General features: G+C 42.4%; 2 protein-coding genes and 1 long non-coding RNA gene across 3 annotated transcripts in view; 2 read left to right on the forward strand and 1 right to left on the reverse strand.

Annotated features, from left to right (window-relative positions):
• The window catches only part of slc15a4 (solute carrier family 15 member 4), a 25,794-nt gene extending 21,569 nt beyond the window's left edge, over window positions 1-4,225 (forward strand). Inside the window, exon 9 of the mRNA XM_068703925.1 lies at window positions 2,420-4,225. Within this exon, the coding sequence (XP_068560026.1) occupies window positions 2,420-2,571 (152 nt within the window). The 3' untranslated portion in view covers window positions 2,572-4,225. The remainder of the gene's footprint in view (window positions 1-2,419) is intronic.
• Window positions 4,226-10,320: 6,095 nt separating this feature from the next.
• Window positions 10,321-26,406, reverse strand: part of si:dkeyp-14d3.1 (transmembrane protein 132C) — a 135,915-nt gene continuing 119,829 nt past the window's right edge. Inside the window, exons 6-9 of the mRNA XM_068703795.1 lie at window positions 24,607-24,815; window positions 16,700-16,973; window positions 14,522-14,713; window positions 10,321-12,149 (exon numbers count right to left, since the gene is read on the reverse strand). Of these exons, the coding sequence (XP_068559896.1) occupies window positions 10,980-12,149; window positions 14,522-14,713; window positions 16,700-16,973; window positions 24,607-24,815 (1,845 nt within the window). The 3' untranslated portion in view covers window positions 10,321-10,979. The remainder of the gene's footprint in view (window positions 12,150-14,521; window positions 14,714-16,699; window positions 16,974-24,606; window positions 24,816-26,406) is intronic.
• On the forward strand, window positions 14,660-16,896 carry LOC137867282 (uncharacterized). The gene is made up of 4 exons (XR_011102163.1): window positions 14,660-14,720; window positions 14,973-15,216; window positions 15,322-15,378; window positions 16,784-16,896. It is a non-coding gene; the product is annotated as an uncharacterized lncRNA (long non-coding RNA).

Below are 26,406 nucleotides of genomic sequence, written 5' to 3' on the forward strand. Positions count from 1 at the left end.
GGACAGTCGAGCTGATAAATCTGCAGCCTCCTACTGGAGAAGTGTCTTAACGCACTGCCGTCCACCACCATGTTTACCGCCTAATGACGCCAGGCTGCTACGAAATAATCCCATACACCTCTACACACATCATGCAGGACGTTATGTGGCAGAGATTGGATTACCAGATCTCATTAATTCTGGGCATAATAGCCTCTTGTCAACCTTTTATATAAACAAAGTCTTGAGTTTCATTTTTTATTCTTGGTTTTCATTGCTAAGGAAATGCTGCTGTCATATTTCAAGATACAATGTAACCATTTACAACATGAAATACAGTGACTGAAATAGCAGGATTGATATGATGCTTCATCTTCTTATATGATGATAATACAAGCTTTCTATCGCCATTGTACTTATTTCAAATTATTTCATTTTCATTATTTCAAATCCACAACCATATGCTACTAACTTTTGGTCTTGTGTGTTCACCTCGTGCCGCTCTGCACCGTCCACACGGCAACATGATTTCCTGGAGAAGCGTCTTTCCATTTGTTGAGCTATTGATGTCATGCTTCACTGTGATTGGAACAGCTGTGGCCGAGCGATAAGACAAGTGCTGTGACTGGCTGAGAGTGTATCTACTGTTCACCACACCCTCTGATCTATACGACTTCAGCCAGCCCTTTTGCACTTTGCGCTGCTGCAAATACATGAACCAAAATGGCAGGTGTGCTCAGATACGCCCACACAGTTTGTGCCCCAAAGACTTGACATTTTGCACTTCTTTCTGCAAAGGTTTGTTTAGCTGTTTGTAACAGATTAAGCTGCTCGAGGTTTTGTTGGGTGATGACCTCAACTAAACTGTATGCTTTAACTTTTCCACCTTCTCTTATAAAGTAAAGTTTTAGTGACAGCAAAACAACTTTTGCATAGCATCTAGTGTTGGCTGTGCTAGTATACCTGCATCACATTACACACATTTTAAAAGGATTTTGTGAAAATGGCTAAAAAAGAAAGATGGGAAATCCTGTAAATCCATAAGCGCCATCTTGACCCAGGGGGCTGTGAACCTTAAATTGACATGTAATTAGGCTGTACTCGAATACACTCCCACACACTCCCTGCTGTGTGAATAGGCAGAACTTGAAATGAGAATCGCCCCTATATATAATTAAAATCAACGCTTCTCTTTCGCTGGCTCTTTATTCGGTGTGACAGCTCCACATGGAGAAGCTAATAGGGAGCTTTCTAAAGGAAGACGGCAGATTGCGCCGGGGCTTCACATTTACTCATTTGATGATAATGTAGTATGTAAGCTATAGGTATCACTGCTGAAACCGTGCCTTACATGGAGCCTGTTAAACCCAAGGCATGGTTCTTCAATGTGCTGCAGAAGTGTGTACAAGGCAACCTTCAACAAAATGTCTCCTCGTCAAGAAAAAAAGTTATAAACAGCCTCATCTCATGCTGTTGGCTGCAAAGTCAAGTGGTCTGCCTGACATGGTCAAGAGGAATAAAAGCTGCTCTAATGCCAATCCAGTTGTCTTCATACTTGAACAGTGGAGATATTTGTTATTGTTTTGCCCTTCATGTAAAGCCCTAGCAAGGCGAAAACAGGATTTATTTAGAGCTCCCCTCTTGAGCTTTGTGACCACTTCAATCAACACTAGAGCAAATGTTAAGATGGTTAGAGTACACCGGCTGCTGGTTGAAGTCTCCAAACCCAGTAGGGAAAAAGAATGGGTGTCTTGAAACTAACTGTGTGCCCCCCCCCCCCCCCCCCCCCCCCCCCCCCCCCCCTCCTGTGCAGAAGTCATACAGCAGATCACACTGGAAGCATCAGTTTATTTTTTCCTATCTTTTCAATGCATTCTATTCCCACGAGGAAACAAACTGTCCTTTTAATATGGATGAAAGACTCACAGCTGTGAGCCTCTACTGCTCTGTTGTTTCTGACGCTTCAGTCCCTCATCATCAATACCGCCTTTCTGTCGATGAGCGGGGTCAACCGTCTCCACTTTCAGAAGGTTTCGCCGTGGCTGAGATGAGAAGTAACAAGCCCCTCCGCTGAATCCTAAATCCTGACAGCATCGCATTTCCCTGTCATGCTCACTTCAAGTCTGCCTTTTATGTCTAACAAAAACAAAACACAACAACCTGCCACACTTGCGAGCTTGTGGCCGTTTACCTTTACCTTTGGTATTCTTTTAACACGTCGCAGTACTTTGTGATAAAAGAATCCTCCTGCTGACGCCCTCTGAATATTTCGTGACTGACTCTTTTGTTCTCCAAATTTCCATATTTGTCATTTTTTGCCGTGCAGCTCACAGTTTTTAAGCGTCACCTGAATGCCAGTCTTGTGTCTCAGCTGTTTGGAGTCTCAGCTCAGGTGTAACATATCTCATTATAATAATGTCCTTGTTTTCTCTCTTTCCAGGTAATATCAACGATTGCTCTCTGCATTACTACTTCTTCCTCCTGGCAGGGATCCAGGGCGTCACCTTGCTCGTCTTCCTTATCATCTCTTTCAAGTATGACAAGCAGAAGGGCAAAGCGGGAAGCCAAAGGCAGAGACACCTCTCCTCTTGACCTACTCACATGTCTCCATATCCCACCATACCTGCCTTTTTCAGTCATATCATTCAGTGCCCAAAGACCCTGTTGAATAGGTACTTACGAATCAAATCCTACAAAGTTTGGTTTACCTCTTTCAGTCACAAATTATCCGGTCAAGACTGTGTATTTTGTATTTATGTTTATTTTAGCTTTTAAGTGGTCTTCATCCTGTTTTTTTTTTTTTATAACAATAATGGTTTTACATGACTGGATGAATGCACAGGTACCACTGAAAGTATAGAGATTAATGCAGGAGCCATGTTTGAATCGTTTCTACTGTACTCCTTCACTCCTGTGTGTTTACTCTTGTTGCCTTTCTTTGATCATTGCACTTGACTTGAGGAGTGGTGCCACTAAAAATATGCGATATCTAGATAATTTCGTATCACGAAGAATGCTCAGTTGTTTTTATAGTTGCGTTTTTACTGTTTGTGCTCTAACAAAGTCTTATTTTTGGACCTACTCTTTTGCTAAACATATTACTGACCCTGGTGTGAAACATCAGTATTTAAATGATTTCTGGACTTCCATCCACTGATATGAAATTTTGTGCATTAAATGTACATATTCAGCATTATGTCTTGATTACAATTACCCCTGTTGGGCTTTTAGAGAGCTTGAAATACGTATGCAGTAACATAGTTGTGATTGAATGGGAAATGTGTTTTAACTCTGAAGGTAATTTTATGTTGTTGCAGAATCCCAGAAATGATTGCTTTTAATGACCGAATAGGGCTCTTATTTGAGGAGATTCCAAAGAAACTCTATTATTCAAATCTAATAAGAGAAAAAAAAATCTGCCACATTTGTTACCACTGCTTGAGATTACATACTATAAATCCATCCTATAAATCCTCAAACAGACCCATACATGAATACTAATAACTCCTCATGTTACAAATACTCCATGACTCTATGAAGCTTCACAGCAGTTTTTCATTTCTGATCAAGCTGCAAAACTGCATGACAAACAACTAATTATAAACTAACCTTAAGCTTAACTGGCAACCTTGAGTGTAGCTCTTAAAATATCCCCTGCATTAATGCTTCGATCATGATAAAACAAAAAAGTGCAGACTTAAGATATAAAAATGAAAAACATAACCCATTCACAGTGACATCTTCTTTATAGTTATAATTCCATAGCAAAATAAAGCACAACTTTAACAGTATTTGTTGTCAGGGACGTTTTACAGTGTTATCGTGGCTTTGCAGCTTTGCCCGGAATTCTTGAAAAAGAAGCGTCTGTATTGTATTTATTAGACTGTGATGCATTTGTTTTAGCTTTATACTGTTAAGAGAAATGCTTGTGTATGTTGCTTCAATTCTCAAAGCAGGTATAGCACAAGGTACTGAATTTTATTAAAACAAGAAAACTCTCAGGGCTCAAGGAATAGTGCAACAGCACATAAAAACAAGAAGCTGTTTCTTGTGTTTAATTGGTCGGATGAATTGATTTTCTTTGTTTTATTGCATATTCCATACATGCTTTCTTTATCATTGCAGTCCTCTTCAGAAAGATTTATTAAATTTATTTTGTAATTATATTCTGTTTTCATGATGCTACAGAACTGGGATATTGTTTTTGTGGTTATACATTTGTTATTATTAAAGTATATTAAATTGAGTATTGGGTTTGTCATTTTCAGCCATTGTCTAAATTAGGCACAACTTGCTAAGCTAATTCAGATATCTTGTCACATCACTTTACCTGCTTTCAATTAGGTTTTCTTTTCCTACACTTTCATTACACACGTTTATATTTTTTCACTGCCTTTTAAAGTTACAGGTTGTGCGGTCAGGAGTTCATATAAAAGAGAAATGTATTTCAAACGTTCTATTCTAAACGTTTATACCTATAACTTGTGAACAAATGTTTTAAGCTCCAGACAACATTGATAGCATAACATGTTTTAATTTCAGGCAGCAGCGTGACCCTGTTGTTTAAATGAGAATCACGGATTCTGCCTTTTTAAACCTGCCAGGATGCTTTCGTGATTAGCACTATGGTTTGTTGCTCCGAAGGGAAACCCAAAGTCGACAGTGATAATGATTTATAGTTCAAAAAACACACCCTGTGGCCGGCTGTTAGGGAAAAGGTTGCAAACACAGAGGTTTAAAGCCTCATTTTGCATTCCCATTGGGAAAGGCAGTATATTTCTTCATAGTTTCATCAGACACAGATTGAAATCAAGACGTCATCATAGATCATTTTTTAATGCTAAGCCCTCACAGCCACGAGGCTTGGAGAGGGCTATTTCCTGTTTAATTTGGTCAGAGAGCCCACATCGCCGTGACTGAGCAGACAGCTTGATGTTGGAAACCAACACAATGCCTCCGGGTCATAATTCCAGTGTGGTGGCTTGTTTCTCATGTTGAGAGGAATTTCTGACACGTCAAAGTGGTTATGGAGGCAGAATTGCAAGGCAATAACATTGAGATATATAGTTTTGGAGCTGACCTCAAAATATTTTAAGTTGATTTATTGGCCAGGATTTAAGCAAACAACGCTGCCTTGGAGAGAACACCTCCAGCATATTTTATAATACCTGCTACTGTTTTGTTTTTTTCTTTTTAGTGTTCATGTTTTTGGCATGTTCCAGGAACCAAGGTAATGCATTGCCTCTGGAGTTTATAGAGTTCTAAATGTGATAGTATATTTATTTAAACCATTAGTCAGGGTTATTATCATAGGTTAGATTTTGAGTTGGCAATGTCGGCCTGTCAGTCCACCACCTTGGTTCAGTCTGAAATATCTCAACAACTGCAGGATGGATTGTTATGACATTTTGTACAAACATTCATGATCCTCAGAGGATTAATTCTAATGACTTTGGTGATCGACTGACGTTTCCTGTAGCGTCACCAGCAGGTTAAAGTTTTAACTTAAACCATGAAATATCTCTATATCTGTTGGATGGATTGGGACTGTAAAACAATGTTTTGGACAGACATTCATGGTTCCCAGAGGATGCATCCTGATGATTTAGGTGACTCCTTTTCCTTTAGTGCCACCAAGAGGTCGACATTTGTGCTTTGAGTGAAATGTCTCAGCAGTTACTAAATAGATTAATAATGCCATTACCATCAGTTTCAGTTGTACCTTTTTTTGTGCTAATCAAAAGATTAGAGTTGCTAAACTAAGATGACATGCATATCTACAAGCGGAAAGACTTATTGTAACAAAAAATGAAGGCAGTAAAAGTGAAATTATGTTTCAGTCAGTTAATATCCAGGTATCTAGTTCTAGGTTGAAGTGTATCAACATGTTGTGTGATTTGTGATATTGGGATATATACAAAATGTAATTGACACGTTAAGTAGAATACATCTCCATGCCTTTGACAGTCATCTGCCAATGACTTTTTTGAGGGCATGTGGCAGTATAACATAATCTACAAAATATTAAGCTGATTTTAATTTTATTACTGAGTCTTACCTGTGTAATGAGCAACCGGCAGATGCTCCAGAAGATGTTCCTCCAGTAATTGGCGGATTAGGAAGTATCATCGCATGTTAATTAAGATAAGCTAATGCAGACACAATGTTTAAGAAAACGGCCAAGCAGACAAATTGCCCATCTCTAAGTACTAATCATCTGCATTTACACAGACCTAATTATCTTATCTGGGCTGTCTTTGTTGGGCGGCATCCTGTAGCCTTTTTCAAATGGGACAGTGTTGGGCACGAGACAAGTTGTTTAACTCAGGGCTCATCTGTTTCTATCACGCTATTCCCACTGTAGTTGTGCTGATATGAGCAATGGAAAAAACAAACATATGTAGAGCTTCTCACAATCTCATGTTTCAGGAAGTGTGTCAGTCTTGTCACTTGAAATACTTTTTTCTGTGGAACCGAGCACATCGGCAGGTTAAGGGTGTTCATTCAGACGGATGATCTGTGAAATAAGCAACCGCAAAATGAGTTTAACAGCGTACATCCATCTGGATTTACCGCATCAACCTTGGTTATTGTGTGCAGGTCCTGTGGTTTAGAGCTTCTTATTTGTACAGAATGGGGCTTGACTCCCATAAAACAGTACAGGCATCAAGATACATTTTTCTCAGCCACACTGAGGAACATCATTTGAGCTTGCCATATCTTGGTTGCCCTCTGACCTTCCATTGTTTTCCGGCAGATAGAAAAATGCCCCGACCTGTCTCAGGGCGCTGGCTGATATGTCGCTGCCCTGTGCTCGGTGCTCCGCTCCTCCTGTGCTGATATATCTAAATGACATGGTTGGATACTCACCTCATGCTGCTAAAGGGCTTCGCTTGCTACTGTAGTTGTTTATTGCCTTTTTGTTGCGGGTTTGAGTCATGGCTCATACTTTTTGTTGTGCATATGTTTATACTGTTGTGTGTGTGAGTTTATATTTACATCACATTGTAATAGTCAGACGCTGACTGTTAAATGGTGTTGTGGGGATGCACCTCCAACTGGGACCAACTGGCTCCACAGTTTATTAGGGGAATTTGGACTTAGGGTTAAGTGTTCGAGATATGGCTGGTGGTATTCTATATTTTTTTGACTCTCAACCAACAAAGTCAGACAGGGCTTATTCCTCTCTGCCATAGACTTCCATTGTTGATCAAAAACTATAAAAAAAAAACATGAAGTTTTCCTTTATTATGATTAACATGGGCTCTGTGGTTTAACACTGTCTTGCTGTTGTAAATCAGGAGCACCAAATATGTATTAGTCCACAGCTAAAAAGAGTCCCCAACAGCTGCTATATTAACTGTTTGAGCAACATTGGCTAAAAAAAAAAAGAAACTAAAGAGCCCAGCTGTTTATCAGACATTACAATGAATTTTCATAAATTTTGTTAATTTACACCTTCAGCTGCCACTGACAGGCAATTCAGAGTATTAAACAATGGACTACTACATGGTAGGTTTTTGTGTTTTTGTGTCATTTGTTGACAATAAAAAAACTACAGAATAATATCAGCCTGATCCTGTAAAGTTTTAATTAGGTTGAGGCTTAATGTAGTCAATAAAGAGCTTTTACAAGGTTAGTGAGACAAGTTACTCTGTGTTTGTGAACATTTGTGTGTGTTCTCTGGTGTTTGTCTTCCCACTGTGTTGCACTGGTCAGGTGGGAGATGGTGTTTACAAGACACAGATTGGGCACAAGGGTGTTGTATATGAACGCTGTTGTCTTTGGTTCCCTACGGCTCCATCTGTAAAAATTGGTCAGACTGGAATGTCAAGCTGACCTTGTCATTCCTATGCGACTGCTTGTTTGTGCGTGTTTAGTTGCTGTGAATCTACTGTGAACTGATTTAAAAAATCAAAAAAAATCACAAGAAGCAACATAAATCAAGCAGCGAATAATCATTTGGAAATTGCATATACAGATCCGGCACATTAGGACCACAGGGAGCACTGCCAACCATTAGTGTGAGTTTGTTGGTCTCACATCATCAATTTAATTAAAACTCCATTTAAGATGGAGGCCTGGGGAAGGTTTTTTTCTTTTCCTTTCAGGGAAGTCAAGACATCAAGGCCAACGCAAATGAGTCTTGAGTTACCATGCTCTAAGAATGGAGGTGAATACAATCTTTATATCTCCTGTGCAGCACCTCAGCAGGTGTGAACACGTGTCTAAAGCCAAAGCCCAAGGGGTTGGAGGCGGTGGGTCTTTAATGGGCTGCGCTGTTCTTCTCCTACCTGAAGACGCTGAAGCCACTGACGACAGTCACGGAAAGAGAGTCGCAGTGGTGTTTTAATTACACAGCGCCTTTCATCAATCATGCCCCTTGTGGCTGACAGTTAAATCCCTCCCAGACCTGCACTGGCTCTCCTCGCCCTTCACAGTCCACAGGCTGAGCACAGCAGCCACGGCCCCAGCACACAGCACGCGCTGCACATGGACTCGCTTCAATCCCCTGCAGTCACTGATAGAGCCACAGAAGCAGGAAAACCACACAGGAGAAAAAGGAAAAAAAACTAAAACATTTCAGGACAGCAGAAACGGAGACAAAAGAGTGAGCATGGAGAGTTTTTCTTCTATGTGTGTGGGTGTGTACACTATATTGTCAATGGCTGCAGTTAACCTGATTAATTGTGAATTTAGCTGAGGTCATAATATTTTTCACTTCTACTAGACTCAGTTTAAAATACTGCAACACCAGAAAATATATGAAAATATGTAAACAGGAAGGAACAGCTAGCCTGGCTCTGTGTAAAGGTAATGAATGTGTCTATCACCACCTCTAAAGATCAGTAATTAACATACTTAAATCTTCAGAGTCCAGGCAGTAACTGCCGTCTAAGAGATAGTCTGGCATAAGGCATAAGTTTTACAGCTTATGTAAAATGTTTTCACTGTAAAATGTTTTCACTCTTATATTATACAGTATGAAGTAGTGAGCTTAAGTGGTGTTGTAGGCAGATTTGTTTACCCTCGGACAGAGCCAGGCTAGCTGTTTCCCCTTGTTTCCAGTCTTTATGCTAAGCTAAGATAACTGCCTGCTGGTTGTAGCTCCATATTCAACGCAAATAAAAGAGGGTGGTATAAATCTTCTACGAAAGCAAACAGCAAATAAACACATTTCCCAAAACTGCTCCTTCAGTTATATCACTACCTATCATGGCTAGTTATCTAAATATTTGAAATCTATAGATTTGATGTTGTTGTGTTAATTCAGTGGCACAGCATGCAGTGAATCAATAGCAGCGCCACAGAAGTAGAAAAGAGAATCAGTCGACAAGCTGCTTGAACAAATTAAATAAAAGTGGAAAAGCCACTGAACTTCTTACTCAGGCGTCTGGAGGTGTTCCATTCAGGGCTGACATAACTCACCTAATCTAAATGGCATCCCATAATTACACTCAAGGTAGTGCTACCATTTGCTTGACTATCTCACCTCCCTTCTCCCAAGCTAATATTGTGAGCGTTGCTGATTAACAATCTGATCCACACTGCAGCAACAGTTAACATAATGTGAACATTTCTCTGCTTGATGAAAAATAATAACACAAAAAAACGCAATCAGCCAACACCACTATGATGATAATAACGTTCACTGAGCAAAATGCAATTTTTCAGCCGACTGCCTTTGTTTAGGACGTTTTCAGAGATGATTATTATTTGAGCAATTATCTGAATACTTAAAGATCCATTTCCAAAAAGGAAACATTTGCCACCTTGCCTGTAATTATTTCTCTTTGTATCTCCACTCTGCCCGAGAGATGGAGAGCACATTTCATCCCAGTTTGTCCATCAGTATGCTTTTCCTGGAGGCTATGGCACTGAGGTTAACGAGACCTTAATTGGCATTTTCTTCAAAGCTCACTTCACTTTAAACTGGGGGGTTGCAGTACAAAATGTCAAATTACCCTGATGTCCAGCCATTTAGTATAAAAGCTCCTTCATACACTGGCTGTCATGTTAGGGTACTGACATCTAATAGACGAAATGAGAGTATTAATGGGTGCTGCCTTACTCCACCGACCAGCATTAAAGAGGAGCAGATTGTGTTGTGGCTTGTGGGTAAATTGCATCTCATGAAATACTCTTGATACAAAGATGAATGTGTAATTGGCTCCCTTTCCTCAACCACATTCCTCAGATGACCTTAGGGCTGAGAATTGAAAGGCCTAATGATGCTGCGGTCAATAAAAGCTGATACACACTCTTGACATTGTTGTGTATTTCTTAAATGTTATGAAAAATACAATATACAGAGCAACAATACAATGCTGTGGAGACTGTTCGGTATACATATATTTATATATGTATATATATACATATATATATACATATATATATATATATATATGTATATATATATATATATATATATATATATATATATATGTATATATCAGGTTTTCTGCCGTGTTAAGGAGGATGATCATGAATCAGAAAGTTATGTCTTTTTTTTTTCACCATCGACATGCAGACATTTCTGATTGCTTGCTTTGGCCTTTCCAGAACTCTTCCACAGAATAAGGATCTCACGTAAGAAATTAATATCCAAATGTTACAAAACTTCCAAAACCATTTAATGTGCACTCACATTCAGAACATCTATCTAGTCATGTTACTGTTTGTTTTAAAATCTACATGTTTAATGAATATTACATAGTCCTGGGATCATTCTATCTAAACCCTGTAATAATAAAATGATGATAAAAAGGTAATCATCTGATAAACAAATGAAAAAGAACCACCTGATGTCATAATTCATTGTCATTTTCTTCATTAGTGATTATCAGTCACTTGTGGAATCATGACAATCCTCTTTAATTAAATGACCCTTTGGCAGTTTGGGGATGATTCTGACGTCAATTTCCGGGTCCGGTTTCTGTCCAGACCCACTTTCCTCTGAAAGGCATAAGGGTGAGTTTGTTACAAGGGCACACAGTACATTATGCCACCTCTTTTAAAGCGCTGTCATTTAACCTTTCCATGTAATTGCGCAACTCCTTGGAGTCTCCCAGCTCCACGTCTTGGCAAACCCACTTAATGTCCTGGCTGTGGCTTCCAGTCAGTGTGTTAACATTGGGGTAGCTACTGTCCGAGGGGATGGTGGTGAACGTGGTGAACTTGACTCGCTTCCTCTTGGTGGTGGGTGAGTCTCCTTTGCTATCCTTGGCTATGCACCCAGTGTCCGCCGCCCGGTGCACTTGGCCCTGCACGTTCTTCTGGGCCGAGCTTCCGTTCAGCAAGTGGCTGCCCTCCTCGAGCCCGCCGCTCGAGTCCATCATGGAGGTCTGTTCCTCTTGCTGGGGCGACAGGCTGATCTGGCTCTCCAGCAGCTCGGCCTCATTCCCTAGCCACACCCAATCATGGGCATGGTTCATGTTCTCCTGGCCCTCAATCGAGAGCTCCTTGTGGCGGTATTTCAGGGTATATGAAATGCAGTTGATGAGAAAGACCAGGATGGCAAGGCAGAAGACCCCCAGCAGGGCGTACATGCCAATCTCCAGGTCTGTGAGCCCACGAGCAGTCTGAATGAGGTCATCGTCCATATTGCGGCCGCGGGGAAGGTCCACTTGCGCAGGGAAGTCAGCAAAGTCAATAGGCATGTTCTGCCTACCATCATCTGAAAGTTTATCTCCATTGGGTCTGCGCATTATTGCACTTCTAGTGGTGGTGGCTCTCTTCAACACCCCATCCTCCATGTCAGAGATGGAGCTGCCATAATAGTGAGTGTTGGGGCCGGTCCTGTCCTGGGATGGGGAGAGCCTGCCTCTGTTCTCCATGTCGTCTCCATCGGGGCCGTAGTCGCTGCTCCCTCCCCTCGAGCTGTCACTATGACCAAACTTCACTCTGACGTTACAGTTCCCTGCTGCCAGGATGCTGCGGCGCTTGAACTTCTGGCAGACCTCGCAAACAGTCATTTCCACCCTGACCAGCAGGCCTTGGCCCTCCGCCTCTGTCACGATGACAGGCCACTTCCACGAGGGGTTCTGCTGCACTGTCACTATTTCCTCATCGAGGGAGGTGGCCGTCAGGACAAAGAAGTCTGCATTATACAGGTCTAGAGGAGCCACAGAGCCGTCGCTGAACTGTAGCCAGGCGCTGATCAAGGCCTCCTGTGAGATCACACACACAGCAATATGCAAAGAGAAAGAGAGAAAATAGTCAGTGACACAGACAACATGTTGTGCCTTCATATTACAAAGAAATGGAAATGGAACAGACCAAATTGTTTTCAATGCATTAGCACTAAAATATTTTTGAAATTGCGAGGCCTCTTTGTTGGAGAGTTAGAGCATCCACCAATTGTTGTTCAGGTACTGTGTAATATCCCACCGGCTTATTGGCTTTTACACTCATGTAAAGTGAATTGGTATAAATGAGACACAGTGATTATTTGCATATAGTGCTCCTTTTGTCAATGCACCAAATAGACTTACGACAAACATGGAGCGTCCTAGTTGTGGAAAAATTGTAAGACCAATACAAGCTTACTAAGTGGCGTGGTTCTGATATCTCAGTGGCTATTCTCTCTAAACTACAGGGGATAAAGATTAAAAGATAGGCAGAAAAGATCAAACAGTAGCATTAAATGGGTGAGGATTTGCCATACATAAGCATGTCAAGGCCCTCTCCTACTGCAATTTCACAATTTGTCTTTTAATGTTGCCAAAGGACAAATCCCCAAAGGCGCACAAGTAGATCCCCACAGTGGTCTGTCAACACTCCCTAATTATGGACACCAGGGGACTTACAGTGCAGCGCTGCCTGCTTATCTTCACAGTTTGCGCGTGGAGATAGGGGAGATAAATGGCCTTCCCATCCTTCCTTGCTTGGAGAAAGAGGAGGGGAGAGGAATGTAAAGGAGCAGTCAGGGAACTTGTGAGAGGGCTTGATGGGCAGATCAAAGAGGCCACAATGAGAGTAGCCAGGGCAAATGACAAAGGGAAGCAAAATATGAAAGTTTGTGCTGTGAGTCACATTTTGGTAGGAAGCTGTGGTGTTGCTTTTGCATGCTCTGAGATTAAGCTCCCGTTTCTATTAGCTGCCCAAGGAAACACATTCTGTCACACTCTGGCTTTAAGGCCTTGGAGTTAAGAGGGTTAGGGACGGTGTAGAACAAACAAATAGACACGTGTTCACTAGCACATGCACACTCACAGCTTTCTTTGATTGTAAAATTGCTCATTCAAGGGCCCTGGTAGTGTGAAATGAAATCTGGAAGTAAGTCTTTTGTTTTGAAAAGCACAGTAATCAAGGCTGCAGAATGCACATTTTTTGGCTTCAGTAGATATACAGTACAGTATAAAAGTCTGTTTTTCATCAAATGTCTATTAAAAAAAACTCAACAAAATGAATGCTGAGAGATAATAATTACTGGTGTAAAACTAATTATTCTCTTTTTAATCAGACCTGGCTAAATTGTGTTTGCAAATAATTACTGGTCTTTGTTTTTAATCTATTAGATTAGAGGCTTTGTATTCAACCGAGGTGGCGAAGAGCGCTTAAGCAAAGCTCAAGTCACACTTAATTTCTCTTTCTCTTTCTTTACATCAGGTCTCTTACAGGGCAGCAATAATTATCTTTATTATCCTTTATTTTCTTCAATATTAATCGATTCATAGTTTGGTCTATAAAATGTAAAAATGCAGCCTAAAGCGATATGAAATATGACAAAATTAATATTAAATAGCTTAAACATCCCATAACCTACAGATATTCATTTAACTATCAGATATGACAAAGAAAAGCAGTAGAATGTCACATTGATGAAGCTTGAATTATGACTAAATCCATCACCAAAATAGCTGCATCTCGATACTGCTTAATCAACTAATTGTTGAAGCTCTACTTTTCTTGTTTTCTGCCTTTGTTTGAGTAAGAAGTGTTTGGTGTGTTTAGATTTTGTCTGTTTGCACGACCCCCCTCCCCCACTCTTGGCCTTTCTGTCTCTCCCTCTCACTGCTCACCTGGCCATGATGTGCAATCAATGTTCCTGCCTGTCACCTGCAATCAACACACCTGTCTGCCAATCACTCCAGGTGCTCTTCCCTTCTAAAACCCTGCTTCAACGATCAGTGTCTGCAGGATTGTTGTGCTGTTCACAGTTTGTCAATGTGCCACGCTTCCAGAGCTTTACCTAGTTTAGCTTGCCAGTTTGACATTTCTGTTGTTTAATTTGTTTGTCTGCCTGCCTGCTCGCAATACGGTATCTTACGCCTTGCTCTCTTCTCTCCTGGACAACCTGCCTGCCTTGTCTATTTACAGAGCCAACCAGCTCGCCTTGTCTATTTACAGAGCCAACCAGCTCTCACCTCTGAATTCCTTCTGCCAAGCTTTCTCCCCTGGATCCCTTTTCTCTCACCTCAGCCAGCCTCCATCTCACCTTATTGTTAATAAAGAGACTTGTTTTTCACCTACCAGCCTGTCCAGTGTCCGCATTTAGGTTCAGCCTCACAATCAGTGACCTGTATTACAGTATCCTGACCTGTTTGGGGCTCTGCAGAATATCCTGCGTGGTCGTGGTGGCCAGGATGGCTCTGTTGCTTCCTGGACTGAGCTGAAGGCTCAGAGAGAGGCCTGTCACCAGCTGGACCCCCAGCTCTGTGATGGTCACTTTGTCATCCACCACAGTGATGGTCTTCTCTGCCAGGATGGAGTCTGACAAAGGAGACAACACCTAGGAGGTGCAAAGACAGTAGAGAAAGAAAAGAGGCAGAAAATTATTACAACTGTGACATTAAATTAATTTTAAAAGGAAAATATGAAGAATTAGCTTTTGTTCCACAATATTTCCCTCAAATACGTGATTGCAATAACCTGTGACATTCTGGTATGATCAATTACAGCTGTGCTACTCTACAATATTAAATCAACCTATTGTATACCCTGTTCATGTGTTCATGAAAGCTTTTTCATTTCCTGCTCTAAACACCCAGGGCTGAGGAGATGTTTCCCAGGAGAAATCAGCAGCGACAGCAACTGTAGCTGAACACAAAAAAAGAGCACTACTTAGAGAAACTTCATCAACAAAAACTCCAAGCAGAAATAACTCAACACTGGTCATGTCGCTTGACTGACAAGGGATTCCTGGCAGGTGGAATGCAAAAACATCCCATCAATAAGCACTTAGCAGTGAAGATGTCACAGACATGAAAAAAAGCGGATTACCACGAGTTATAGGTGATTTAAGAATGTCTTTCCAAGTGTTTCATCTAACATAAAAAGCTCACAAGCCCCTGCGCAATATGCAAAACCTACTTTTTTATATTTTATCTCTTTACTCAGGCTGTGTAGATCAAACAAGTGGACTTGGCTGCCATCCAACCCCAATACCTCCTGCAGGTAAGAATCCATTCCCTTTGATTAATACTAGTAATCCAGAGGAAAGGCACACTTTAACCCCAATTCGGAAACAGGAAGAATATGATGAATGCCATGTGTGCTATGTGTGACTGTCTCTGCATGCACATCTTTGTAAATGTCTGCTCGTGCATCAGTCTGTGAGACGCGTGGCACAGGTAGTCACAGCTGTCAGACCTTCACGCTCATCGTGTTTTCCGGTCCGTGCTTGTTTTGTTAGCAAGTGGATGTTTTTGCGAAGGTGGAGACACGTCTGCACATAGATAGATAGATGAGTCCTCGACGCCAGGGAGCAGAGCCCACTCACAGAGATGCCATTAGGAGGCTGATAATCATCCAGTTGGCCTGAAGAGCATGACAGACCAAAGGGCCGAGAGGGAGGACCCACTCACTGAGAGCCCGATGTAGGCCGACAGAATGTGACACACCAGTAAGCACCTGTCAGCACTAGACAAAAGGAGGTACTAGTCAGACCACAGCAGCGACAGTGGCGGCTGTTATTGTCCCTGGAATAAACCATATGTTCATAGTCCTACATTGTATTCTAAAATGCATTTGTGCTGACAGCACTCAAATACATGTGGTGCTTTTTTATATCATATTTTGAATGTGCAATTTGGTGATACTTTTAGTATTAGGTTTGCGCTATTACAATATTTGAAGCGTTGTATTCTGTAATTACTAAATCAGACCTCTGACAAGACCATTGACAGCCTCCAGTGCCCTCTGCAATACATTTTACTTCATCAGATTTTGGGAGGAAAGAAGCAGAAGGAGGACAAGTGGCTAGACCTTCTTTGAGACAAAAAGCAACAGGGTTCATGGGGAATATGGTTTTAATTTTGGGAAGTACTGGCACAAGTGGAACATAACAGTTGCTAGTGCTCCCTCTATCATTAACATTGCCACAAGCATGAGACGAAGGTTACCAACCCTGATCTTTTTATTTAGGCCTGCCTATTTAAAAAACACTGCTCTTCAGGTTTATTACAATTTGGTCTTATTTTCATAGTGTCGGCCATCATTTCTATTAATTATCACAATATTTTAAACTCACCAAATTGTGCATGAAAAACTATGGAGAGTACAGTAGGTTAAAAGTTAAACCAGGAAGTTGGTATGTATACTATGATAGATGTTTGCATGTAGCTTTTAGGTAGTAATAATACATTTTGGCTGACCTGAGGATTTGTTAACAAACTCTCTGATTGACTGTCATATCACCTTAATTTAAGCAACATGATAAACTGGAATTATTATCTAACAATAACATGAAATCCTTTAAAGCTAAAACATGGCTCACCTGGATTGTTGTCATCCCCATGTCCAGTCCCACCAGTATTCTCCTGTCCAGTAGCTTTGCAATCTGCGGGTCCTCTACTTTCAGGAAGTCCCACACCAGCTCTGTGATGTCCACCTGCCAATCAGTGCCCAGCATGAAGCTGGTTTGGCCTCGAGGATCAGCTGACTCAGCTACAAAATGGGTTAGGACTCTGACCATGGCATGTTGGTACTGCAGGGTGCAGCTTCGCCCTCGTCTGTCTTCATCATCCTCATCCTCGCTGTCCCGTGTGGACCTTGCAAATAAAAAAATAATAAAAACCTGATGTGCAAACTGGAGGAACTTTTCTTTATGGATAGCAATGTTGGTCGGTCCAATACATTGGTCCGGACTGAAACTTCAGTACTTATCGGATGGATTGCCATGAAATATGGTACAGACATTTATAGTCACCAAAGGAAGAATCCAAATAATGTTGATCCTCTGACTCTTCATCTACTGTAGCACTACTGTCAGGTCAAAATGTTGATTTGTCCAATATTCTGTTTTATGACCGAATACCTGCAGAACTAATGACATCCACATCAGCCTCATCTGTACTTTGTTTTGAAAATTCAGTATGCTAACACGCTAAACATGGAAACATTATACCTGCAACACATTTGCATGTAAGCATTATTATTTTGAGCATTTTAGCATGTTTACATTAGCATTTGGCGCAACTAGCATGGACTCTTAGTCCTGTTCATTACTTTATGCAACTGTACTTTGATTAAGCTCACATGAATCAAAGCTATATCACATTAAATAATGTAATTATATGTACTTGGTGATTATTGCTATATTACAGTCTAACAAAGGCACAATCTAAAATAATTGTAGCACATGTGCATAGTATATTTGTTCAATAAATATTAGATGAGAAGAGAAAATGTCAGCTCTGCAGTGATGTGTTGTCCGTAGTATTTTCAGCAGCATTCAACTTAAACTGATCTCTGTCAAACATACACACACACAGAGCAGTGTAACCAACACAGGAATGTTCACCCGACGAAGATGAAGTAACGATGCAATATTGTTAATTAAGCCACTAAGGGAGGATCATTTTTCCCTCTGAGTCTCTCCTTCACTGTTTCGTAGCACCTGGCCTGTGTTGTGAATGTTCACACACCTCCTTACTGCTTACTTAATAGCCTCCCTCATTGCTCTGTTGCCAGGAAATCAAATTTTATTACTTTAGGCAACAAATCAGCCAACAGGGCTCAGCTCTTTCTCAACAGAAAAATTGCTTCAAGTGTGACAAACTGGGTTTAAATGGTTACAATACAGCTGCAATATCATTAGATTTTGCCCATAACTGTTTTTTTATTTTGCTTGAGCAAACAACAGATGAAGCACACTAAGATGTTGAGAAAGCAATGTTTGAACGGTTGATCTGGGAGAATAAATGCTGCTCCAGCTCTTCAGTCTTACACTGGGGCACAGTTGGGACACTTTCAACCAGGAAAAGTGCTTTGTCAGCAAAACTGCTAATCATATACTGCATATAGATGCACCCGTCTTATTTCTCTCTCACACACACACACAAACACACCAAAGGTCCATCATGATAAAGTGGAGGAGAAAATAACTTAATCTCTTAAACAGTTTTTCTTGCGATTATCCGCTCTGCTTGTCTCTTTTTAGTTTGAATCCCCTGAGAAATCTGACTGCACGTGAAGCCGAGGGAATAAAGATGTTAGCTGCACGCTCCAGAGAAAAGCCAGTGAGATTTGGAGTTAAGGGCTTAAAAAATGATTTCACATGCAACTGAATGACAGCCATTCACAGAGGAAAATACTCTGGATATTGTGGGATCACTAAAAGAAAACATTGGATTCAGGATTCAACTGGTGATCCAGCCAAATGACAACATCCTCTACATGTGTTTTGTCTGTCATGTTCAAATACAAAATACAAAAACAAAACAAACAATTATTTCACTATTTGTTCAATGTTGTTGTGTGTTAGAGGCCCTGAAAACATCATATCATATTTATCTGTAACATCCAATATTCATGACTGAATGAGCAATAATATAAATTAAAATAAAACAAAAGTTGAACACTTAAATAAGGACACAGTCAAATTCATTGTAGTTTTTCGAAGACTAGACAAAGTGGAAATGAGTGGTGTATCAGCCTGGTGTCATCAGTCTTATCACTATACCAGAGCAGGATGCATGTTTGTTGATCTGTTTGTACTGTGAATCTGATGTTTGTCCTTTCTGCGAACAGTGTTTTTAAAAAGTTTCATTTTTGGCACTGTTTTAGAAACGCCTGTAACACTAGATTAACATAGTAGATCCGTTGTGCCTAAGCAGCCTTGACACATTTAATGCATATTCATGAATGCTACTCCTCCGCTTATGATTTTTATGTCACTTTCCACACAAAAGTGGAACACTGCATTCAATTTCCAGGCGAGGATGGGATTATTTGAGTCCTTCTGGTCAGTACTAGTTTTAGTTTCATCAAATGTATGAAGCTTCCTACCCGGGTGACTCAAATCCACAAAGGCCAACCTTCAAATTCAAATGCAAACAAAAGAACTACCTTTTGAATGAAATGTAGCATCACCTTAGATTCCAACTGAATAGCAGGGATTATGATTTTGTAACATTAATTTTATGTTGCATTTTTCCACTTATACAATTTATTTTCTCCTTTAACAGATTCCTGTTCACGACTGACTATCCACTCATTTACATATTAGATGCAGAGGAGAAAACCATCTGCCAATGATTTCAGTCACCACCTTCCAATTATTCCAATGGCAGTAATTGAAAGTTTCTCACCGCTGACTGCTTTAGTTAAATCCTTTTGAATCATATTGTGAGTATTTTGAGCGTAAACAGAATTTGTTATTTGACATTCACAGACGATGAGTTGACAAATGGCACTGATGTTACAGGAGTCTGTACCGACATATTGACTGAATCAGCGTTTAAACAGTGTATTTATAAGGTAGGTGTAATGGTTTTAGGAGCAAACAAGCTGATAGTGAAGTCGGATCGTTTTAGCTCAGGTATAAATCTGATATGCCAGTGCTTGTGCAGCCACCTCAAAATCTAATCTAAGGTTAATCTAATAAACAAATCACACTCAGTGCCGAGAACAACCTGCTTCACAAAGCAATCTTTCTTTCCGCTTCATTCACTTTCAATCCCAGTTGTGACTCCAGAGGAGATGCTGCATATTAATGTGTGTGTCATGCTTATTTTTTTTGTGTGCCGTATTTGTTTTGGCGTTTCGCTGCATATTATATTTTGCTACAACATGACGAAGGTAATTTGGACAGAAAAAGGCAGTGCTGCTTCTATATTTACAGATCCATGCAGCTCCATCTGATGCTTGATTGTTTCAAGTACAACTTTGTTTTACAGTAGAAAGAGTGCACTCAGTACACAGTTTACGCCAAACGGGTGCCCTTTAAGAGAACGGGCGTAACCCTGGTGACAAGAGGGGTTAAAGGGTAGCAGGAAGTAAATGTGTGTTATGTGTTTTGGATGGAAATAAACGGCCACAAAGTGTGCAGCCAAAAGGAATACTTGCCTACTCGTTTGTTTCCACGCTCCTACATTGGTGACCCTGAATCTACTGGACGTTTCCAGAGAGAAGATGACGACGCACGCAGTTTCGCTCAAGCTGCCGGAGTTTTGGGACGCAAGCATCGGTGTGGTTTGCTCAAACTGAAACACAGTTCGAGCTGACTCTACCAGATTGACTAGCATGCTTGCAGCGGCTGATGAGTTTCTTCGTCTGCTGGCCGAGTTCCTGGACCTCGCCCACTGGTACATGCCCAGGCCCGGCGCCAAAATCCGGCAAGGCTCACCATCGCCAAGACCGAGTTTGAAAACATGGAGTGCCTGGGCATCATTTGCCACTCCAACAGTCCATGGGCTTCACCCCTACACATTGCACCGAAGCCTGGGGGTGGGTGGCGTCCCCCTGGTGGCCAGTGCGTCAAGAGCGGAGTATATGTCTCACCTCCGGACTCTGTTTGAGCGACTCAACCAGCACAGGTTGATCGTCAACCTGGCTAAGTGCCAGTTTGGATTGACCACCATTGACTTTCTGGGACACCTCATAACGAAGGACGGAGCGGTTCCCCTTCCATCAAAGGTGGAGGCGGTGGCTGACTTTACACGCCCACTCACAGTGAGGGCCCTGCATGGTGAACTTTAACCATGGCTTTATTCCCAGAGCCGCGCAATTGATGCGGCCCCTGTACGAAGCCCTGAAAGGCAAGGCCGTCAAACAGGCTGTTGACTGGACCGAAGAGAGGGAACTTGCGTTTGTGGACGCTAAAACAGCTCTGGTAATCACAACAATGCTGGCACACCTGTCACCTAAGGCTCCGATTACCATCACCACAGACGCTTCAGACTACGCGGTGGGTGAAAGGGGCATGGCAACCGCTTGCTTTCTTCAGTCGACAGTTGCGGCCTGTCGGGGGATGAGCGGAAGTACAGCACCTTCGATCGGGAGCTCCTCGGCCTCTTTCTGGCCATTCAGCATTTCCAGTTCCTGCTGGAGGCTCGGCAGTTCACTGCGTTTGTGGATCACAAGCCACTGACGTTTGCCATGGGTAAGAGCGCCGAACAATGGTCCGCACGCCAGCAGTGCCAGCTCTCCTTCATCTCAGAGTTTACCATGGATCTACAGCATGTAGCGGGCAAGGAAAACCTGGTCGCAGACTGTCTCCCCAGGGCCGTCACAGGGGCTGTCAAGTTAGGACTGGACTATAACAAGATGGCTGGGGATCAAGTTTCAGACCCGGGCGTTCAGGAATTGAGGACGGCAGTTACGGGACTGCAGTTGGAAGAGGTGCCGTTTGGCGAAACTGGCGCTACGCTCCTGTGTGACGTTTCCACAGGCCAGCCACGGACGGTTGTTCCCGACGAATGGAGACAACAGGTTTTCAATGCTATTCATGGGCTGTCACACCCTGGCAAGAGGGTGCCTCAGAAGTTGGTGGCAGCGAAGTCTGTCTGGCACGGGCTGAAAAAGGATATACAAAAGTGGGCCTTGTGTGGTGTGCCAGCGCTCCAAGGTGCACCGTCACATAAAGGCCCCTTTAGCACAGTTCTCGGTGCCAGAAAGGAGATTCGATCACGTGAATGTGGACTTGGTAGGACCTTTGCCCCCATCCCATGGTTTCAAATATCTCCTCACAATGGTAGAGCGAACCACTCGTTGGCCAGAAGCTGTCTCGTTGTCGTCAGCAACGGCAAATGAGGTGGCTCGGGCGTTTATTCAAACTTGGGTCGCTAGGTTTGGAGCCCCAGCTGAGGCCCACAGTTTACGTCAGAGCTTTGGAATGCAGTTGCAGGAAGCCTAGGGGTGAAGCGTGATCGCACTACTGCCTACCACCCACAGGCTAATGGTTTATGCGAGCGGTTCCACTGATCTATGAAAGCTGCTCTCCGGGCCAGCCTCATAGACAGCGGTTGGGTGGACAGGCTTCCGTGGGTCATGTTGGGGCTTAGGACAGCCCTCAAGGACAATCTGCAAGCGTCATCTGGCGAGTTGGTGTATGAAAAGGCGCTGCGGGTCCCGGGGGAGTTTATCCCTAAAGTCACAGATCCTTGCTCTGCGACCCAGCAGCGGGAAACGCTCCTAAAAAAAGCCAGACTGTTCAAACCGATGCCCACGTCGCAGCACGGCCTCCCACAGTCGTACGTCCCGTCCAGCCTCAAGTCAGCGGAGTATGTGCTCGTTCGCCATGACGGCCACAGTGGACCCTTTCAACCCCCCTACGACGGGCCGTTTTGGGTTCTGGAGACCGGAGACAAAACCTGCAAGGTCGACATGGGCGGCAGGCTGGAATACATGTCGGTTGACCGCCTCAAACCAGCACATCTGGACCCGGACCAACCGGTAAGGTTGGCCAAACCTCTACGGCGGGGGCAGCCTCGTACCCTCCCACCACACCGCGACAAGACCCGGAGGTTTCCTTCGACGGTGGTCCTGCCTCCTGCTCCAGAGACACGGAGTAGGGCTGGTCGGTTCATTCGGACCCCGAGATATTAAGAGTTTTTTTGACTAAGCTCTAGTTTTGGTGAATTCTGGGGGGACGCATGCAGGAGACTAAAGGACCGAATTCACGGGTGCCCTTTAAGAGAAGGGGCGTAACCCTGGTGACAAGAGGTTTAAAGGGTAGCGTGAAGTAAATGTTCGTTGTGTGTTTTGGATGGAAATAAACGGCCACAAAGTGTGCAGCCAAAAGAAATACTTGCCTACTCGTTTGTTTCCACGCTCCTACAACTGCAAGATATTTTAATTAACACAATACAACAAGGGGGAAAAGGAATCACAATATACACTTCTTGAAAGATGTGTAAAAGGAGTGGTGCATGCCTGAGTGTTACGCCTACACTTAGGTTTGCTGTCTGTGAAGGCTTATCTTGTCCCTGTTTTGACAGGGCTTAAGGAGGGAAGAGGTGAGCCATACAGGCAGTGCCAGTCAAAAACTGTGTGAAGAGTACTTTTTGCGACTATCCAACTTGCAGGCCTGATGTCTCTATTCCCTTATTTCTCTCGCTCAACCCAGTGTGGCCCCCGACATGCTAGCCTGGCCGATAAAGGAAGGTCTCGCCACTTGCTATTGTCACTCTGTGGCTCAGTTCCTTGTGGGCTTATGGACAGTGGAGCGGTGCCCATTCTCACCAACAGACATAGTGCTACTTTGCAAGGTCACGCCTGCTATCCCCTGATAAACAAAGACGGGTGGAAGACAGGGAGAAACAAAGCTCTCTGCTGCCCATCAGCAGTAGTGCCGGCGTCAACAATGACAACACAACTCGGCTGTCCATGCTGATAAAGGCGTACCAGCACACAGCCGGGAAAGCAACATCCTCGACAAGCCGTGGCATTAGTCGAATGCTGTACCTCTGTCACTCAAAATAAGAGGGGAGCAGGGATAATTAGAGCATCCACACTGGTGCGTGGGATGACTCCCAAACCCAAGACCAACCTCAACACTTTTCCAGAGGTAATTACTGCAGGTAAGCTGATAGCTGCTCCATCAATTGATGGATTTCAACAGTTGCAGAGAAGCGCTACACAGCGATGTTGGCAGAGGTGCTGCTAGTGATGAGGCACCCGAGGGAGAGGTCTGACCTCAAGGCAGCTCTAATAATGTTCTTTTCTACTGACGACTAAGAGGCAAAATGGCAGGCCACCTTAAGCCGGTCGTAATGACAAGCTGTATTGCACAAGTCAGCCATTTTGTTATCAGCCAAGAACTGTCAGCAGGATTGAAGTCAGGAAGAGACAAGCAGACTGGTGTTCAGTCAAACGTCTCATCATTATCTTATCTTAGGCTGCCGTGATTGAAATCAAATACATCACCTGGATTAAAGGCCATTCGTTACCCTCTTAAAGGAAGCTAGTGCTGCTGCAAAAGAGGACAAAGGGCTCTGATTGCGAGCACTTTTGTGATGCCAACAAGAAAATCTAGAAGCGCTATTGGTAGAGAATGAATGAAACCCCACTAATAGTCACATTTGGATCTGTTCAAATAAAAATGTGTGCCATAACTTTGATGCTGTTTCATTCGATAATTGGAAATTGTGCCTGAATTATACTTTGCACAGATGATCACACAAAAATATTGAAGTGAGAAAATGAGCCCTTGCAAAAAGAAAACAAACATGTAAAGTAAAGACTGAGTCAACTTATAGGGCATCCAATTAGCCAAACATAACTGGCAATACCTTGCAATTATTTCTATTTCTCTGGTTTAATCTCATCCTGACAAATCCAGAGAAAAAAAAGCTACTATTTCATCATTGAGACTGTTAAAGGGGAACACTGTAGATTAAAAATGTGTGTTGAATAAGAGACACATTGCTCTGTAACTGACAGAAGCATGCAGCACTGTACCTCTGACTGGTGGCCATGATGGGTACCCTCCACCCTTTGATCTGGCTCAGCTCCGTGTCTGACACCTCAATCTGGAGGGGGAGTCGAGGGATCCACACGTTGAGCTCCAGTTGAGCACTCAGGTATCCGTAGGTGAAGTTCACCATCATCTTCACCTTGCCCTTCATCTCCTTGCCATTCACGAAAATATAGTCGCACCTGTCTGACACCTGCGTGAGAAGAGAGGGAAGGATTAAGAAGTTGAGCTCTTCTGACAGTTGCACATGACTACACATTGAATTACACAGTGCAATATACAGCACAGGTTACACTGTAGCCTGGGCTCTCCCAGTTGATTATAAGGTTTACACTCCTCACTGATGCAGTATTCTTGTAACTACTTTGAAAAAGATGAAAGGTCCTGTATGTGCGCCACACTCAGGGAAAGAGGGAGGGGGAGGGGGGGGAGGCCATCTTTGAACCTAAGGGGAAACAGGTCGTGGTCTGCTTTTCTATTATATTTCTGCCTACAGCTAAAAGAGGAACCAACAGATAGAAACTAGTAAGAAGAGAGAAGTTGTCTCTTGATAAAATAACCAAACTCAAAGCCATCTGTTTCATAAAATTGCTTTGTAAAAGGAGTGAGCAGGCCAAATTTGTGCTATAGAAAGACACAACTCCTTGTTGCCTTGTGCTGCTCACTCTCTTTGAAGCCCCCCCCCCCCCATGTGTTATTTGTTACTTGTGTCAGCATTTGATTAATGTCCAGAATCCCCTCTTTCTCCATCTCTTTCAAAGCCTTATCATATGCAGGCAAAACAAACACAAAACATTATGCAAATACTCAAAAGCCAAAGAGGATCTCAACACAGATATTCAGAAGACACAGTATGTCTTTAACAGAGATACCCTGTTCTTTTCTGGGCACTTTGTCAATCCTATTGATCCCATCATATAGGGGAGTACCACAGCTAGAACCAGATGGTCTAGGGAAATATCTGTTTTTTTTCTCTATTCCCAAGTTATTTCTCCACAGCGAGATAAAACCATAAACAGCCATTAATCATGAAGCCACGGCAGAATAGCCTCTGTGACCAGGAAGAACACTTTGTGTGTGACAGATTGTTTGTGTGAGCTCCCTCCACTTCACATCACCTGTAGAGTGAAGCCAGCACAATACTTTTTGTGGAAACTAAAGTTTGTCTGGTTGGTATACATAAAAGCAGATATTTGGAGATTCAGTGCATTGACTTTACATTCTGTGCTGTTGTCCTAAAGAATCAGTGTGTGGCTTGACACAATTATTCCCTTTAATGTAAATAAATAAATGTTATGCAAGTTTCTATAGATGGACATTTGAATAGTGCAACATGTTGAAGTCTTTTTCTGTGCAGGTTTACCTTTCTTGTAAGTGTGCATACTGCTAGGGAAAAAGATACAAACATAATTTTCTGAAGGAATTCATTCATTCTCCCAACTATTCAATATGAGTGTAAAATAAAAGATCTTTCTGCAATCCTACAATGAATCAAGGTGCCAATTATCATTTGAAAAGCAATTCAATTTTAAAGTCAAACTGACATTTCAAATATTTTCACCTTTGTGTAATAAAATATGTACTATAATACTGCAGCTATAGTGCATAATTAAGTCCCTTTGGAAAGGAGAATAAAATAAAACCATTTTTGCACATATTTGTTGAAAACATATGGAGACAGAGTGCAATTAAGTCCCGCCCACACCGGATTGTACGACAATTCATCGCTCCCCATTGACTTTGTATTGTGTGAAGGCGCCTGTCACTTTCACCTGCTCGCAAAC

The sequence above is a fragment of the Cebidichthys violaceus genome, unplaced genomic scaffold (assembly GCF_023349555.1).
Source record: "Cebidichthys violaceus isolate CVI_PGR_0920_01 unplaced genomic scaffold, fCebVio1.0.p SCAF_9, whole genome shotgun sequence".
In the NCBI taxonomy this organism is placed as follows: Eukaryota; Metazoa; Chordata; class Actinopteri; order Perciformes; family Stichaeidae; genus Cebidichthys; species Cebidichthys violaceus.